The sequence below is a fragment of the Ambystoma mexicanum genome, chromosome 12 (genome assembly GCF_040938575.1).
Source record: "Ambystoma mexicanum isolate Mex_15411 chromosome 12, UKY_AmexF1_1, whole genome shotgun sequence".
NCBI classification, from domain to species: domain Eukaryota; kingdom Metazoa; phylum Chordata; class Amphibia; order Caudata; family Ambystomatidae; genus Ambystoma; species Ambystoma mexicanum.
This window is the reverse complement of record NC_090936.1, coordinates 971533090-971548689: the sequence shown is the minus strand read 5'-3', so window position 1 is coordinate 971548689 and position 15600 is coordinate 971533090. Positions and strand designations below refer to the sequence as shown.

The following is a 15600-nucleotide window of genomic DNA, read 5'->3' as shown; positions in this document are numbered from 1 at the left end:
TCCCAAAGGATATGATGTTAATAGGAACATGGTTGTTGAACTGTGGATTTCTAGTACCCGAGATTGAAAGCACAGCTAAGGATATCTTGGAGGATGTATGGGGCAATAGATTCCGCATCTGCAGCATGCACTTCTCAGAAGATATGTATGAACCATCAAAGCATAGTCCCAGACTCCATTACTTCCCAATTCAGTTCCAACCGATTTTCAACACACGCTGACTCAGGCAAATGGTGAACATTGACATTTATGGATGTTCATATCTAGGCAAATGTTTTGGATATTATCACACAATCTATTGAAATAGTGTGTGAAAAGATAACAGGATGAAAGGTTTGGAGTTTTTTGGAATATTGGCATAGATATTTTATTGCCCAATTTTTCATTGCCACACAATGTACAGTAGTTTTGCTTCACTTTAGACTAATTTGTGTATCCCTACTCTAGGGATACACAAATAGTTCAGTACAATGTGAGCCTTTCTAAAAACTTCAATAGTGTCCTCTAAAAATTGGTTATTTTGGTAAATATGTTATTACCATGTCTGTCTTTATGTAGACCACACTGATGGAAGTACAGACTGTAACCACGATGGAAACAGGCACGCCAAATATCCAAATGGTGCACCCAACTGACATGCACGTAATCTTATTTTACAGTTTATGACATGGTCTGCGTTTTAATACTAATGTATGTTTTCTATTGAACACGATTATGAATATACACATTGAAATAAGGACCGGGATTCAACTTTGACAACTATTCCAGAATTAAACATCAACCTCACTCCCCTTTCAAGTCAGTTTTTTTAAACCATTTATTCAATACATTTATACGGTCATGTTGAACTTTAAACGTATTGATCATGTTATTTATTTGCTATTAATATAAAATTGGCATGTAGGATCGTATCACAGTAGCGAGTGTTTTTCATTGAATGTTCTTTCTATATTTCTCTTCCATCAGTATTATAGCAACCATTATTTATTCGGATACACGGGGATGCAGGAACCTCTACAACATACTATTCTTCTATTGCAACCGGTCGGGAGGATGAGGTAGGAGACTTTATTGAATGATGATAATAATTGTTGGTTAATCATTATTTTGTTTAAAAGTAATAAGATGATTGATAATTTATTTACAATTAATAATCATTTTTTAGACAATTTGGAAGCATGCAACAATGGCAGCAATCCATCACAAAAACTTTGTGAAAAAATTACATGGAATCTTTCACCCTGTTCTATGTATGTGTTAATACATTTTTTGCTGCCTACCGAAAGCTAAATAGATACAAAAAAACATTATGATGCAACATACTGTTGGAAGCAACAATTTATTCACTGTTTTGCACACCAATTCCCTGTGACATATTGGAAGCACACCAGGTACAATTTCAAATATCTTTTTTTAATGTTGGGTCCACAGTGTTCAACCCCATCTTATTAAAAATTTAATTTTTATAAAACTTTCCACTAACAAATGTTTTCTATGTCCAACTGATGTTGTAAAGTCAACAATTGCATAAACTAAATTCTCAAGATATACTTTGAGATCAAAAATGTCACGATTAAACTATTTGTTATGTACAAAATGTGTACTATTGAAGTGGTTGAGATTGAAGAGACACACGGACCAGAGGTATACATACGATATTGTAAAAGATCAGTTAACCATTTTTCTTTTCATGTAATTTCTATTATGTGATAATGGTTTTTCATACGGAAATTAGGTTCCATTTGTAATTGGCCATATGTATCTTGAAATGGAAAAGTAAAATGATTGGTTTCTACATTTTCAAAATGCTATTTTTCAGTTGGGGGGATGAAGTTGGCAAATCAAGATGGACTATATCAAGGCACACTAGGAAAACAATGGTAAATAACAAATAGGCTTTTTTTTTTAAAGGCGTTGTTTAGAATGTATTTAATTGATATCACATTTTGAGGTTGAAAGTCATATCTTCTGTTAGTGTGCTATAAATTAAGAATGTTTGTTTTTAATAGCATAGAGGCCTAGGAAGAAGAGCCGAAAGTTTTAGACCACACCTCAAACTAACAATGTCGCTTGTCAAACCGATGTCGCTTGGGAGCAACTTCATTTTGAGGATCAGCATGCTTGTCTCAAGCTTCAGAGTCGGAAAGGAGATGTCCAGTGCCAGAATTTGAACTGAATGTCACCAGTGACCCAAGGAAAGCAACCATGAATCATTGTTACAGCACACAATGTCCCCCAGAAGAGAAAGAAATTACTTCCAGTTCTGCACACACAATCCACATCCTATAAAAATGTAAATCAAAGACAGACATAATGTTCCCCGTTTCCCCAATGCATTCTGAAAATCCAGAAATATTGCAGATTGAAATAACTGAGCCCATTCAGAATTCATCGTGATCCGGACTTCACTCTTCCTAGTGTGGAGTACTTGACCACCACCATGGAATCATAAACTACTGTATTGCAAGGCAATTGGCTATTATGGGAGCCAAAAACCCTTATACTCGACTACTGCTTGGTAGAGATGATCAAAATTATTAAATGCGATCATGAATTACGTCAGAGGATTAGTAGGAAGCCATCAGTGAAGTTTACTTGTGTAGTTAAAGGCACCAACCTGAAGATCAAGGGTAACTGTGCACACCAACATAACATTTTCATGGTCCGCTCAACCTATCCTTGGAAAAGTGCCTGCTGGAAATGTACTTTGTTTATCTGCTTAGTTGTTTAGTGGATCAGCGCTCAGTAAAATGAGTTTCTATAAATTTGTGCGACTTGTGTTCCTTGCTAAAACCCATACTACAAATATCAGACATTTCTTAATCCCCTCTATTAAGCAGGCCTGGAATCTCAAACAGATATCAATGGACAATGCTCTTGCAGGCAAAAGGCTCAGAATTACGGGTGTTGACAGTGCGACAGTCCTGGTTTTTCTTCCAAATACTGCACTCACCACTTCCAAGACTTGGAAAGCAAAACAATTGTGAGTTCAGTCGTCATGCAAGTGTCTGAGCGTACATCTTCTGCTGCCATGGAGAATTAGGGTTTCACTAAATACATTTAACTTCAGCAATCAAGAGGTATTCAAATAGAACCGATAGCCACTGACAGGCATGTTGGAATAGGAAAGCCCATGCGAGAGCAGTTCCCACACAATGTATCAATTTGATATATGGCACCTAAAAATAAATAACAGCTGCTGGTAAAAAAATAAAAAACAAAATTAAAAAAAAGGGTAGAGAAGAAATTTTAAATTGGTCACACTCCATCAGCAACTATCTTTGATAGACCTCAAAAGTGAGGGATCTGTAGAACTTCTTGAAAAGTTGCATTCAATGACGCACCATTGCTCAAACATGCACTCTTGGGAAGGATTAAAAACCAATCAACATTACACAGTTTTAAGTGTAGGTTGGTGTTAGGGCCAGCTGTGTTAGGGATGTGCCCATGGTGGATTCATTCCTAGAGGGGAAGCAGTAGAAATTGAGGGACAGGGTAGAGGTAAGGGGAAAAATGTTAGCTAGACGGCAGAAGACAGGTAGGTTAACAAGGTAACAATGAGGAGAGGAGGTAGGCTTTAAGTTTGTTTTTGAAACTTTTGCTGTTTCTCGAATGTCCAGGGGAAGAGAATTCCATGCAAGTGAATCAAGAAGAGAGAAATAATGGAAGTGAGAGGAAGGCACGGATACACATCTCCCACTCACCTGGGACGGTGAATTCCAACAATGAGTTCATCGGCTCTTGCTAGGCTATTGGCTACTAGGGCCAGCAACAGAAGCTGTCTGTCTACTGGCAGCATGAAGGGTGCAGCCCAGAAGACACTGGCACATTGCGGTGAGGACTGCATTGGCTACCCACTGCAGAGAGGATTGATTTCAGGTTGCTCACCATCACTTCTAAATCTCTTAATGATTCCCTCGCAGCTTATATTGTGAATAGATTGTCAGACAAACCATAAGCGCGGATCCTCCACTCTAATGGTAAAAGACTACAGCAAATCCCAAAAACCTCACTGGAAATGGTCAGGAGGGGGGCTTTCTGGGCTGCTGCCCCAGTAGAATGGAATGCACACCCTCCAGATCGGAGAAACTGCCCAACACTGGATGCTTTTAAGAAAAGAAATTAAAACCTATTTATGGTGGATTTGGCTGATGAGTGGGGACAAGTCTTCCTGGTTAATCGCGGTTGTGGGATTTTTCGGAAGCATTGGTCTAATTAACGAGTGAGCCAGGGTGTGCAACGAAGATCAGGAAGCCTACCTGCAAACCCTTCAAGAAAAGCTGTTAAGGAACTGATCTTACCAATCAATGACGTGTTTAATTTCCAGGAACAAGCCTTGTAAAAATTGTTTTTAAATTACAATTGAATCAAGTATAAAAAAATAAAAAAAACTATTTATTTAAATAAGAGTGTCTTCTCAGACCTTTGCATCCCGACAAATTGCACATATCCTCTTCAGGGCCCTTATGCCTGCGGGCCACTTTGGATACGCCTTATCAGTAATAAGATGTAATGTGATGTAATCCCTGTTTAGACAACGCACAGACCATACTTTCCGTACTACAACTCTACCACTATTTAAACCCAACCACAAAGCTACCCTTTCTGAAGAACCTGTTTCCGATCACTCTACGCTACTGCAGCACTAAGTTTTCCCCTCCCTGCTACCTTTCATGGACAACCCTACATCACGTTTCTATCGCCCCCTCCATCCTTAATTCAGCACTCCCTCCACCATCCCGTTCCTATTCTGTCCAGTCCTCGTCCGTGGTTTACGTTTCCACCTTCCCCTGCAACATCTGGTCTTCAAGTCACATTCTCTCACCCCACTGTAAAGGAGCCATGTCATCCGGTCTGTTCTCAATGGTAAATTCTGTAAGCGTTTATGCCAAAAATGCATTGCTTTTCCTGGATTTTTATGAATAAAAGAATAAATAGCTTACAATAGGAGACAATGCAGGAGAGTGGTAAGATGAGACCATGTTCTCCGACAGTCAGGTGAGTGAGTATCAATAATGGAGCACAGATGGGCTGTTTTGTGAAAAAGATAAATGCTACTAAAAACAAAGCAGAAATTAGTTCCGTGCAGTGCACGTAGTAGTGCCACATGCAACAATGCTGAGTTAGGACCAAGGATAATCTCAGGCCACAACCCATAATTTCTAAATGTGCACTGAGATACCCTTCTTCACTCCCAAGTCACTGAAGGTCAGAAATGACAATTGAAATCATGTCTTTCTTTCCCTAGGAGAGAGGCCCTTCATCCTTTTTTGGGGATGAAGCCAGACACTTTAAACAATAACGTTGATTTAATTAATAAGTGCTGCATTCACTGCCTGTTCAATATGAAGTTGCAATTTAAAATATACATGCAGATTTGTCATGATATTTAATTCTCCGCAAGGTTTAAAAAGGGGAGTTTTAACAGGTCCAGTAGATTTCTCTAAAGGCCTGTCCTTGGGACAAGCAGATTACTTTTCAATAATTCCACATCCCCAACAAGACAGCCACCAGTACTGTTTCAGAATCTGCTGACGTATCTACTTTAAAGCCACAGGACTCCTTCCCAGTTCAGGCAAGAACTAAAATATACCTATTGTTATGAATTATAAAATGTTAATATCTGCAGAAGAAAGTCTGTATAACACAACGAAATGCAATTTAGCAAGCCGTTCCGGTATACTTGAACAACAACCAAAGTGTGAGTACTTGGGAATCTCACAATAACAAACAAATTAACTTCTGTTGGAGCGGAAACCAGGTATGCCAGAGGTCTTGGGGATTGCTCCGAGGGCCCAAAAACCCTCTCCCCAAAATAACAGAGGACCCTGCCAAGGGCAAGTTAGAATTGTGGTTTATTACAAAAAACCAACAAGGATCATACATGAAAATCATGATTCTCCAGTACATCTCAATTTTCCAAGGTGCGTTTCCTAGTTTTGATGCCACATGTCGTCATCAGATGGGCCCGCCCCCAAAAGTCTATCCCACTTCTAATAGGGTGCTGAGAGTAGTAACACCTATAGCTAGCCCATATGGAGGTTATTATACTGGCTCTCTCATGTCAGGTAGCTTACCTGCCCCGTCCTCAAAAACGATCTATTACATTGTTGCAGGGTCGTAGGCTTACCATTGGCCCTTGCCCTATGCCATCCACCCCTGGATTTCTGTCTCGTGATTGGCTGGATCTAGTCTCCCCAGGCCTGGGACCCAGTTAGGTTCTCAGCCCTCTATGCACCTCTTCAAGGTGATGTGAAATGACTGTCTGAATTGTATCTGGTAGTAGGCCACCTTTGCCTATGAGAGTGCGCTCCCAGCTGCAACACTTGTTTCACTTCTCATCTGGATTGCTGAGAACGGCTCGTCTCCTCACCACAGGCCCATTGTCTACATCAGCTGCATCACATGGTTGTGGATCACAAAATTGAGCTCTTTGGGTCTGCATTCATGAAGTTTTATTCCATTTTCCTGCAGCTGGCCCCTCTTGTCTGCAGCTTGGAATGTGACTGTTTATCTCTGACCTTGGCTGTGAGCTTGGTCTGCGGTTGCTGCAGCCCGAGCCTGCTCTTTTTGTCTGGTGTTCTGTGGCTTAAGGCCTTCTGTAATTTCCCTTAGACTAATATGATTTCTACATGCTTGTACTGCGCTATATTTCCCATAGATTAGTCGTATGTGGTCCTACCAGGCTCCATATATACTCCTGTAGTCCCACAGGGTTAATTGCCATAAGCCTCTGCAAGCTTGCTCAGGATCTCTTGTTGCCTTGCGTTACTGCATTTGGCTAATGAGAAAAATAAAAGCTTTGACAGTATATATATGTATCCGTCCTCCATCTACAGAACTGTATAAGCATGTTCTTCGTGTATGCAAGTGTGTGTTTGTGTAAGCTATGCATGGCTGCAAGTGTTCTTCAGGGCCAACGCTGCTACATCGTGGTGTCACTAGTGTGGTCAGGACAGTGGCTTCTCAGTACTCAATCGATACAGTCCATGATACTGTTCGGGTTCACGATCTGTCGTTTTCTCTGGATCTGGAAGGATATGCACTGGGCAAGATTGGAATGGCTGTCTGAGGGGGATACCTCCCTGCATACGTGTCAGCCAGTGGTGCACTTGTGGTTTGTCCAAAAAATGATGAGCGAGTGTACTGGGCTCTTTGGTCCGTCATGTTCATGGGGGTGAGGAGGGGCATTCCTGGGAGGGACCCTCTCTTCCCTTCCAACATGCAAGAAAGTCTCACTGCATCAGATTCACAAGCTGTTCCAAGAGATCTGGCCACATGACATGTTCTGCTGCATTTTACCACCACTTTTCTGGGGGGTACCTCAAATCTCATAGTGTCCTCCCAGCCCCATATGCGTACCCATCAACAGCTATTTTATCATCCCCACAACCTCTTGGCCCCTAACTTACTGCAGTGAAATCTCATACAGTGAAATGCTGCGGGGTGGGGGTCGGGGGACGGGGAAAATACGCCATAAACATCTGAACTTGCTCTCAGCATAAGTGAGCTTGCAAAGGCAAGAATGAAGGACATAAAGGAGAGGATGAAAGAATACTTACCACTGGTGAATGCACGCAATGTATCAAAGGGAAGGAAGAACATTCCAAGAATGGAAAGATCGTGGGAATGGAATAAAACCTGCTGCAACTGTTAAGTCACCATAACAACAACCCTTGCATTGGCATGTGCGAATATATAATCATGAAAAGGAGCTTATGGGAAAGGGTGCATGGAACTATCTTTTTTATATCAGCAGTAATTAACGGGACAGACTTGTTGGTAGAGGCGTTGCTGGGGGTGGGGGAGGCTGAAGGGACTATAGCTCCTGGTCTTTTGGTTGCAGCACCGGATAGAATCTCAGGAGTTACAACCAAACGGCTAGATAGCCCCAAGTCCCGACAGTCCCGGCATTAGCTTAGCCCCAGATCTTTTACAGACCTAGCAACACCCCTGCTGGTTGGTATTAATGCTGTGCGGCAGGTGCTGCTATTTATAAAGCTCCAGTGGTGCTTGGGGGCTCCTACTCATGGGATCTCGATTATGACACCATATATACAACTGTACTTGCATGGGTGCTGTGCCCCATGAACATGCACACCCACCACCAGGCTGAAATTGCTCTTGGTATTATGGAGATGGCAGAGCATGGGCAAAACCCTACGAGAAATAAAGCAGCCTCTCTTGCAGGTCTAAATCTAGGTGTTTTGCAGGAGGCATCATGTGTGACCCATCAGGTGAGGGATGCCAGTAGCCTCTCAAAGCCCGGGGCCCCAAAAGACCCCTCAAGATGGAAGTGAAGGGAGTGGGACACCACAAGACTCTCCTCCCAGCAATGACATTACCATCCCCACTATTCAAAAGACACCCAGGTGAAAATAAAGGTGGGCTAATTAGCATGCTGTACCCCTTTTCCTACTTTGACAGGAGGCTTGGGATTCCCCATGTGTTTTGAAAAGGAGCAGAAATAATGCAAGGATTGTGCATTTTAACATACCACTTAAGAGGCAGGCAGAATGTTCTTTGCACTTTACACTTAGTGCAACAATCTCCTGGCTAAAGGCTTTACGTTAGGATGCAGCTGGGACATGTACCCAGGAGCAATATCTCATTCATCTGACAAAACAAGGTAACTTATTGTGAGAGTAGAGAAGCAGAGGATAGAAATAAGTGAACAGAAACCATGCACATTTAATTCAGTTGCCCCTGGGTGGATACCAGCAAATCTAAAACAAATTATTGAAACCAGAGACATTTCTATAAAGATACAAAAGACTACCACATGTGCAGGCAAGAACATACCGCAAGTCCAGTTGGGTCTGCTGTGGCAGAAATGGAATAGTTTGATAGCTTTGGCCCATCCAGGTCTGGACGCTCGTAAAATATTAGCTGTCCATGTCCATTCTAAAGAAAAAAGAATTATTAGCATTCAGCCAGTGGAGTTTGCATGCAGCTTGACCCATAATATTCACAGAAAGCCTAGTCTACAAAACATACTAAAACACGTGGCAATAAGGTTCCATGTGAAAAATGATTAGAAGAATGTGTTAATAATTTGAACCGGGAGGATAGTTCAGGGGCAATTTGTTTGTCTTGGAAGCAAGACAACGCATAGCAACACAGGTTCAAATCCTGGTCTTGCGCTTAGAAACTGGTCTCTGGATAGTTTTTATAAATCTGTTTTTTTCCGAAAAAACACGTAACAAATGAACAAGAGATCGCAAAAACTTAGTTAGAGCATGTCAAAAGTATCATATTACATACATAAGGATCACAGGTGAGCCGGGAGAGGGTATTGTCAGGCAATAGTTCCATCCTATTCGCTGTGGAAAGGAAGCAACACTCCAGGGTGATACATAGTTCATCCCTCACTCGTCTAAATTCACCGTTCCAGGGACGCACATCTGTCAACCTCTGTGGCCCAACGGCTGAGGCTTGATCTTTCCGCAGAACCCCACTTTGCAGCGATGAGCCTCTGCCCCAGCCCCAGCGCTACAGCGAGGAATGTTTTTTTGTGTCTGGTAAACTCCACTTCCTCCCAGATTCCCAATAGCACCATTTTCGGGCCTTGCTGAACTTGAGACCCCAGCACCCCCGATATCTAACAAATGCACTTCCGCCAAAAGTCCTGAATTGAGTCACCGCTCCACAACGTGTGGAAGAAGGTGCCCTCTGCACTCCCAGACCTCAGGCACATACCACTGTCCACCACTCCCCATCGTGCCATCGCTGTCTGGAAGTAATACGTCTGGTGTAGTATTTTATATTGGATTAGGCGAAGCTTAGCAGTTAATCCGATGTGCGACGGCAACATGAGTGCCCCCACCCACTCCTCAGACTCCAGTGGACCCGGATCCCTCACACTAGTCGGGACAGCTCCTGGGCCCCAAAAGCAGTTAGTACCCGATCCAGTGTAGAGGTGCCATTAGTTGCAATTTGTTCTGGGAAAAGGTTAGCCTCCAGGGGGGGAGCACTTCAGAAACACCTCTAATACAGGGGACTGAGAGCCGATGGCGTGCGTTAATTAAAAATGTCTAGTATTTCTCGTTTGGTAACTCAAACGTGTCCTGCAGTGTACCAAATTAAATAAGACGTCCCTCCCGCACTAAGTCTGCAAGGGTCCGAACCCCCTGATCTTCCCAGCTCACAAAATGGTCAATTTTCAGGATTTCAGGGAAGTGCCTATTGTTCCAGAGGGGCTGGTCCAGCGTCGGTTTCCCTGCCCAACCGATGTAATGGTGAACATATGCCCAAATTTGCCTGAAGTGCTGCGTCATACCATGGTATTCTGCGGTCCCCTTCCCATCCCCGTACAGTACTTGCAGGGGTGTTTTAAGTCCCATACTCCTTCTCGCCACCCTATATGGAAAAGCCTAGGGTCGCCATGAAGCCATTCATTCACAACCCGCAGTTGCGCGGCCCAGCAATACCTTCGGAGGCAGGGCACACCAATTTCCCCTCTCCCAAACTGAGCGCTGAAGGGTTTTGAGAGCAATGCTTGGCTGTTCCCCCCCAAACCCCCAGAGCAACCCCCCGGAGAATGCCATTGATGGATGTAAAGACCGCCTGGAGGACGAGGAGGAGGCGTTCTGGCGGACATACAGAAACCTCAGGAGCGTTCGCATCTTAAAGAGGGCTGCCTTGCCCACCAGTGTTAGTGGAAAGGATTGTCAGTGAACCATGTTAGCCGAGAATCTATCCATCACCGGTTGCAGGTTGAGGCAAAGGAAACCCAGAGGGCTCAGCCTCATGCAGATGCCCAAATATTTGAAGCCTGGAGAGAGTATGGGCACTGCCTAGGGATCACCATGCCCCCGCCCCCCACAAAGAGGACATTTGTTTTTTTGTTTTTTCTATTCACCCTAAATCCACAACACCCCGATATTCTGTTAGTATCCGTATCACCGCTGGCCAGGAGGTGACACGGTTGCTTATGTAAATGAGAAGATCGTCCGCATAGAGTGAACCCCCCCCAATGTCCCCCTGCCACGGCCATATGAATCCCATCCATTCCGGTGCCGCTTTGAGATTTATAGCTAGCAGTTCTATGGCCAGTGTGAACAGCAGGGGAGAAAAGTGACAGCCCTGCCTGATCCCTGTCCCAAAATAAAGACCCTCAAAGACACCCCGTTCACCCACACAACTGCCTCCGGAGACTCATAACAGCCTGACCCATGACATAAAACTGTTCCCGAAACCCATTCGGGCCAGAAATTCCCATAAGGAGTCCCACCCCTTGAAGTCCACAGCTAAGAGCGCTAAGTGGTCTGGTATCACTGAGGCCTGACTGATGGCAAACTGTACCCTGCGCAGGCACATCCGCGTGGATTCAGGGGGCATAAATCTGCATTGATCAGGGTGTATTAGGGAGTCTATCACCCACAGTAGTGAATTAGCTAGCACCAGGACCTTGGTCTCCCCATTAATTAGTGATATTGGCCTGTAGGAGCCACAGATTTCCAGTGGTTTCCCTGGGTTTGGGGAGCACCACGATGCATACCTTCCTGAGGTCTGGGGCGGGGGGGAGGGGAGATATCCATTCCGTTTACTTTGTATAAACATGCAGTGCAGGTGCCCTACCACCGACTCTCCCATTCGCTTCCAGGTTTCCACCGGGAAACCATTCAGTCCCGGATCTTGTCAGATTGAAGCTGGGAAAGTGCTGCTGCCGCCACCTCCACCTTCGTGATCTCAGAATTGAGTCCCAGCGCCTGCTGTTCAGAGAGACGGGGGGGATCACTATGGAGTCAAGGATATTTGGCCCATCTACCATGGGCCCCCCCAACAGGCGGCAGCACAGCTCCTCATAAAAGGATGCAAATGCCCCAGCAATGTCAGAGTCCTCCGTTAACATCCCTCTCCCTGTGTCTTGTATGGCCCATACATATCCCCTACCCTGTCCCGCCTCTCCAACCAGGCCAACATTCTTCCTGCCTTATCCCCAGACTTGTGAATTTGACTGCGCACCATCCGGTGGCCCGTTTTCGCTTTGTCCAGGTCCACATTCCTCAGGGCTTCCTGTACTATGTCTAGAGCTTTCTGTGAAGCATGTGACCCCGATTACAGAAACAACTCCTCCCTCCTCACCACAAGCGAATCCGCCTCCTCTATACTCCAGGCGTGTAGGCGGCGTTGAGCCACCACAAGAGAGCTTCCCCCCGAAGCACCGCCTTGTAGCCTTCCCATAGCGTGACTGGGTTGTCCACTCACCCCTCGTTTAAGGTGAAGTATTCAGACTTCTTACGGGATAACCACTCTAGTACTTCAGACATGCCCAAGTAGTACGCCTTAAGATGCCAAGCCGCTATAGGCTTCATCCTCCTGCTTTTGATCTCTGTGAGTAGAGGGGAATGATCCAAGATGCCCCGGCCAGAAATGTGACAGACAGCAACCTGTGTACCATGCCCTGTGGGACAAAGAAATTATCTATCCTTGACAGGGACTTGTGCACATTGGAGAACAAGAACCCAGATTCTACCCCGTGCAATGCCCTCCATACGTCCACCAGCTCCAATGCAACTATAAAGGAATGTAGCATGGTCGGAAGTGTAGGGTTTCTGTTGCCTGTGTGTGTGGGTGTGTGTGTGTTCTACCTATGCCCACGTCCATAACTTCATTAAAGCCCCCCCCACCAGCACCCACAAGTCTGCTTGGTCAAGGATTACTGTTGCTTGAAGGTCATTTAGCACCTCGAGCATGAGAGGAGGGGTGCATATACCGCCATAATGCCCCATCTGTTCCTCCACAGTTTTCCCGTTACTACCACAAATCGCCCTCTCGGGTCCGCCCAAACCTCCCGCAGTTGAAATGGTACCCTTTTATGTATTAGAACTAATGTTCCCCTCGCCTCTCTCGATAACCCGGCATGGTACGGCAGTGCCTAGTTGGCCCTTTTGAAAAATGTGCATTCCGTGCTGACCAAGTGCATTTCTGTCAGGAGGGACAAAGGGCGTTTCTGTCAGGAAGCTATGTCCGGTGAGTGTCTGTTAAGGAACTGAAGTACCAGTCTTGTTTAATGCTGGAGCCTAGCCCATTGACATTCCAGGTCAGCAACACCACCACCCATCATGTGCCATCAGCCCCCCAGAGTTGTATCTGGAATGCAGTACCCGACCCCTACCTCCCAGTCTTCCCATCTCCCGAAGTGTGCCGTGAACCCTGTGATCCATCTCCCATCTCACTCCTTCAGGGTGTCCCAAGCAAGGCGAACTAGTAATTAAACCAAACACTAAAACCACAGTAACCTTTTGTAACCACCCAAACACTGCTGGTGAACTAACGGAATACCCTGCCCTCGCCACCCTGCACTCTAAGTACCTGTCACCCAAACTCTGCACCAAACGGGTGCAACAAAACAGTGTCAGCCATCCGTGGGGCGTCTATTCTCACAGCCGCTTCGAGGCTCCGTCGATCGTTTATGGTCACCAGTGTTCATTTCCGCTCATCAGTTGCACAACCCTTTGTGTTGCCTAGAGTTCTTGGCAGTGCCAGTTCCAGTCTATCATCCATTAGCCCCTAGCTCTGGGGTATCGCCCCCTATGTCCAGCACCACAAGGTCTTGGGAGTATAGCAGGGCTGAAGGTGGCATCTGTTCCGGGTTACGCCGTTGTGGCTCCCTACACGTCGCCTGGTCTGGTGTTGGACGCACATAGGTTTCGTACCATTCCCATGCTTTGGACGCACATTGGTTTTGTACCATTCCCATGCTTCCTGCAGAGTGTTGAAGAGGAGGGCTTTCGCCCCATGATATATTATTAACTGCGAGGGAAAAGAGGGTGTGTTTAGCTCTGCTAATCAACAGCTTCCTCTTAATTGCATCGAATGCCCGGTGCACCTCCCTCGTTTAGTTGCGGTAACAACCCAATCCTGGACCGTTGCACGTTATGGGGCCTGTGGCCCACACCATCAGCAGGAGGGCGTCCCCGTCTCAAGTTCAGAAGCAGCGCTATTACAGTGCGCAGGTGTGTGCTAGTCACAGGCCTGCTAGTAGGGTCCCTGTGGGCTCTCAACTGAGAAAATATTGGACATGGACAGTTTCTTTGGTGCCAGGAGGTCCGCGAGACACTGTTACAGAAAAAGCTCCATACTTGGGCCCTCTGTTTTCTCCGGCAGGCCCAATATGCAGAGATTGTTCTGTCGCGACCTCCCCTTACTATTCTCAGCACAATTTCAAGGACTCCCAGTTTGTCTCACCACCACTAGCTGTTTGTCCATTTTCCTCATGGTATCCTCTGTATCTGGTATCCTCTGTTCGGCTTCCCCCCCCCCCATCTGTGAGGAGAGCTTTTGCAGGTCCCGGCATAAGAAGGAGACTTCCAAGGACAGCCAGTCTATTTTCTCCTCCATTGATGTGCAGGATCATTAATGGCTCCCATTATGTCTTTCAATGAGATGGCTGGGTCCTGGGTCGGGTCCGCAGCCGTAGGGGTTGACACTGCAGTGGTTTGCGATGCCACAAGACCCCCTGCCGCAAACTGATGCATTTTGCTCTGATGTAATAACACCTTCTCTTTCAACATCTTCACTGAGGAGAGGCTCCCCAGGGTAGTGCCGTCTGTGCCCTCATCTACCAGTGGTCTGCGCCACACCCCTTATCCAGTTGTGCCCCACAGCAGCTCCCCATGGCGCCTTCCGCTCCAGCACGTCGATAGACCCCAGTCTTCCAGCCTGAGGCAGTAAGATCTTTATCCACTGGTGGTGGGCAAATTGGTTCAACCCTATTTCACCTGCTGCAGGATACCTCGACTCAGCCTTGTGCCCATAGGCCAGTGATGAGTCTGCCCCCTCAGCCCGGGCTATGCCTTTAGGGTGGCCCCTCAACCCGGGATTGGTCCCTGATGCCACAGCCTCTGCCCCAGAGTAGGTCTTTTCCACAGGAGTGACCTGGGGGGTTTCAGCACTAATGGGGCTCGCCGAGACCCCAGCTGCCCTCTGTGCCTTCCTGCTGTCAGTGATTGGTAACCCAGCAGCAAGTATCTAGGCCACCACCATCAACCTCGAACTGTTCTCACAAACCCTCCAGATCTATCTGGACAACCCTTCAGTGTTTCAAGTCTGTGCACAATGCCCACTGTATACAGAACATTACAAATTGATCTGTGACAATTCAGTGGACGGTGTGGCAGTTGGTCAATGATCCTAAGCGAATGTCGGAGGGCTGTCAAGTCAATGGAGATCTTAACTGAGCCCTTCCTCAAACGTTCAGGTCTTCGCAACCTCCCCAACGACTCGGGTCCATTAGAGTTCATATCCCCCCCTTGGCCCTGCCTCCTAGTAACAAGTTTACACATGTTTTTATCCAGTCAGATGTGCCCTGTGACCTTGCTTGGAACTCCTAGCCTAAGATCTGTGTCCGCTTGTGCAACATTTTAGAAACCTGAGGGTGTCTTCACATCTACTCCCCTTGGATTCTCTGTGCAGGTGGCCAGGGTAAGGCCATCGCTTTTGGATCCGGACCCTGGGGATGGAGAAGCGAGGGAGGATCACCTGGGTGAAGGATCGTTGGGGATTGGGGGTGAGATGTCCTCAGGCGAGACGTGATATTCTGCTTCCCCCTTCATGAAGAACCCTCTATAACAGAGGTAGTGATGGGATATTGGT

At 46.0% G+C, this 15600-nt stretch overlaps 1 protein-coding gene across 2 annotated transcripts in view; it reads right to left on the bottom strand.

Moving 5' to 3' along the window:
- The window catches only part of LOC138514155 (uncharacterized), a 272316-nt gene that overhangs the window by 55544 nt on the left and 201172 nt on the right, over positions 1-15600 (bottom strand). For both annotated transcript variants that reach the window (XM_069629460.1, XM_069629459.1), the window contains one exon: positions 8803-8904. In XM_069629460.1, the coding sequence (XP_069485561.1) occupies positions 8803-8904 (102 nt within the window). The remainder of the gene's footprint in view (positions 1-8802; positions 8905-15600) is intronic.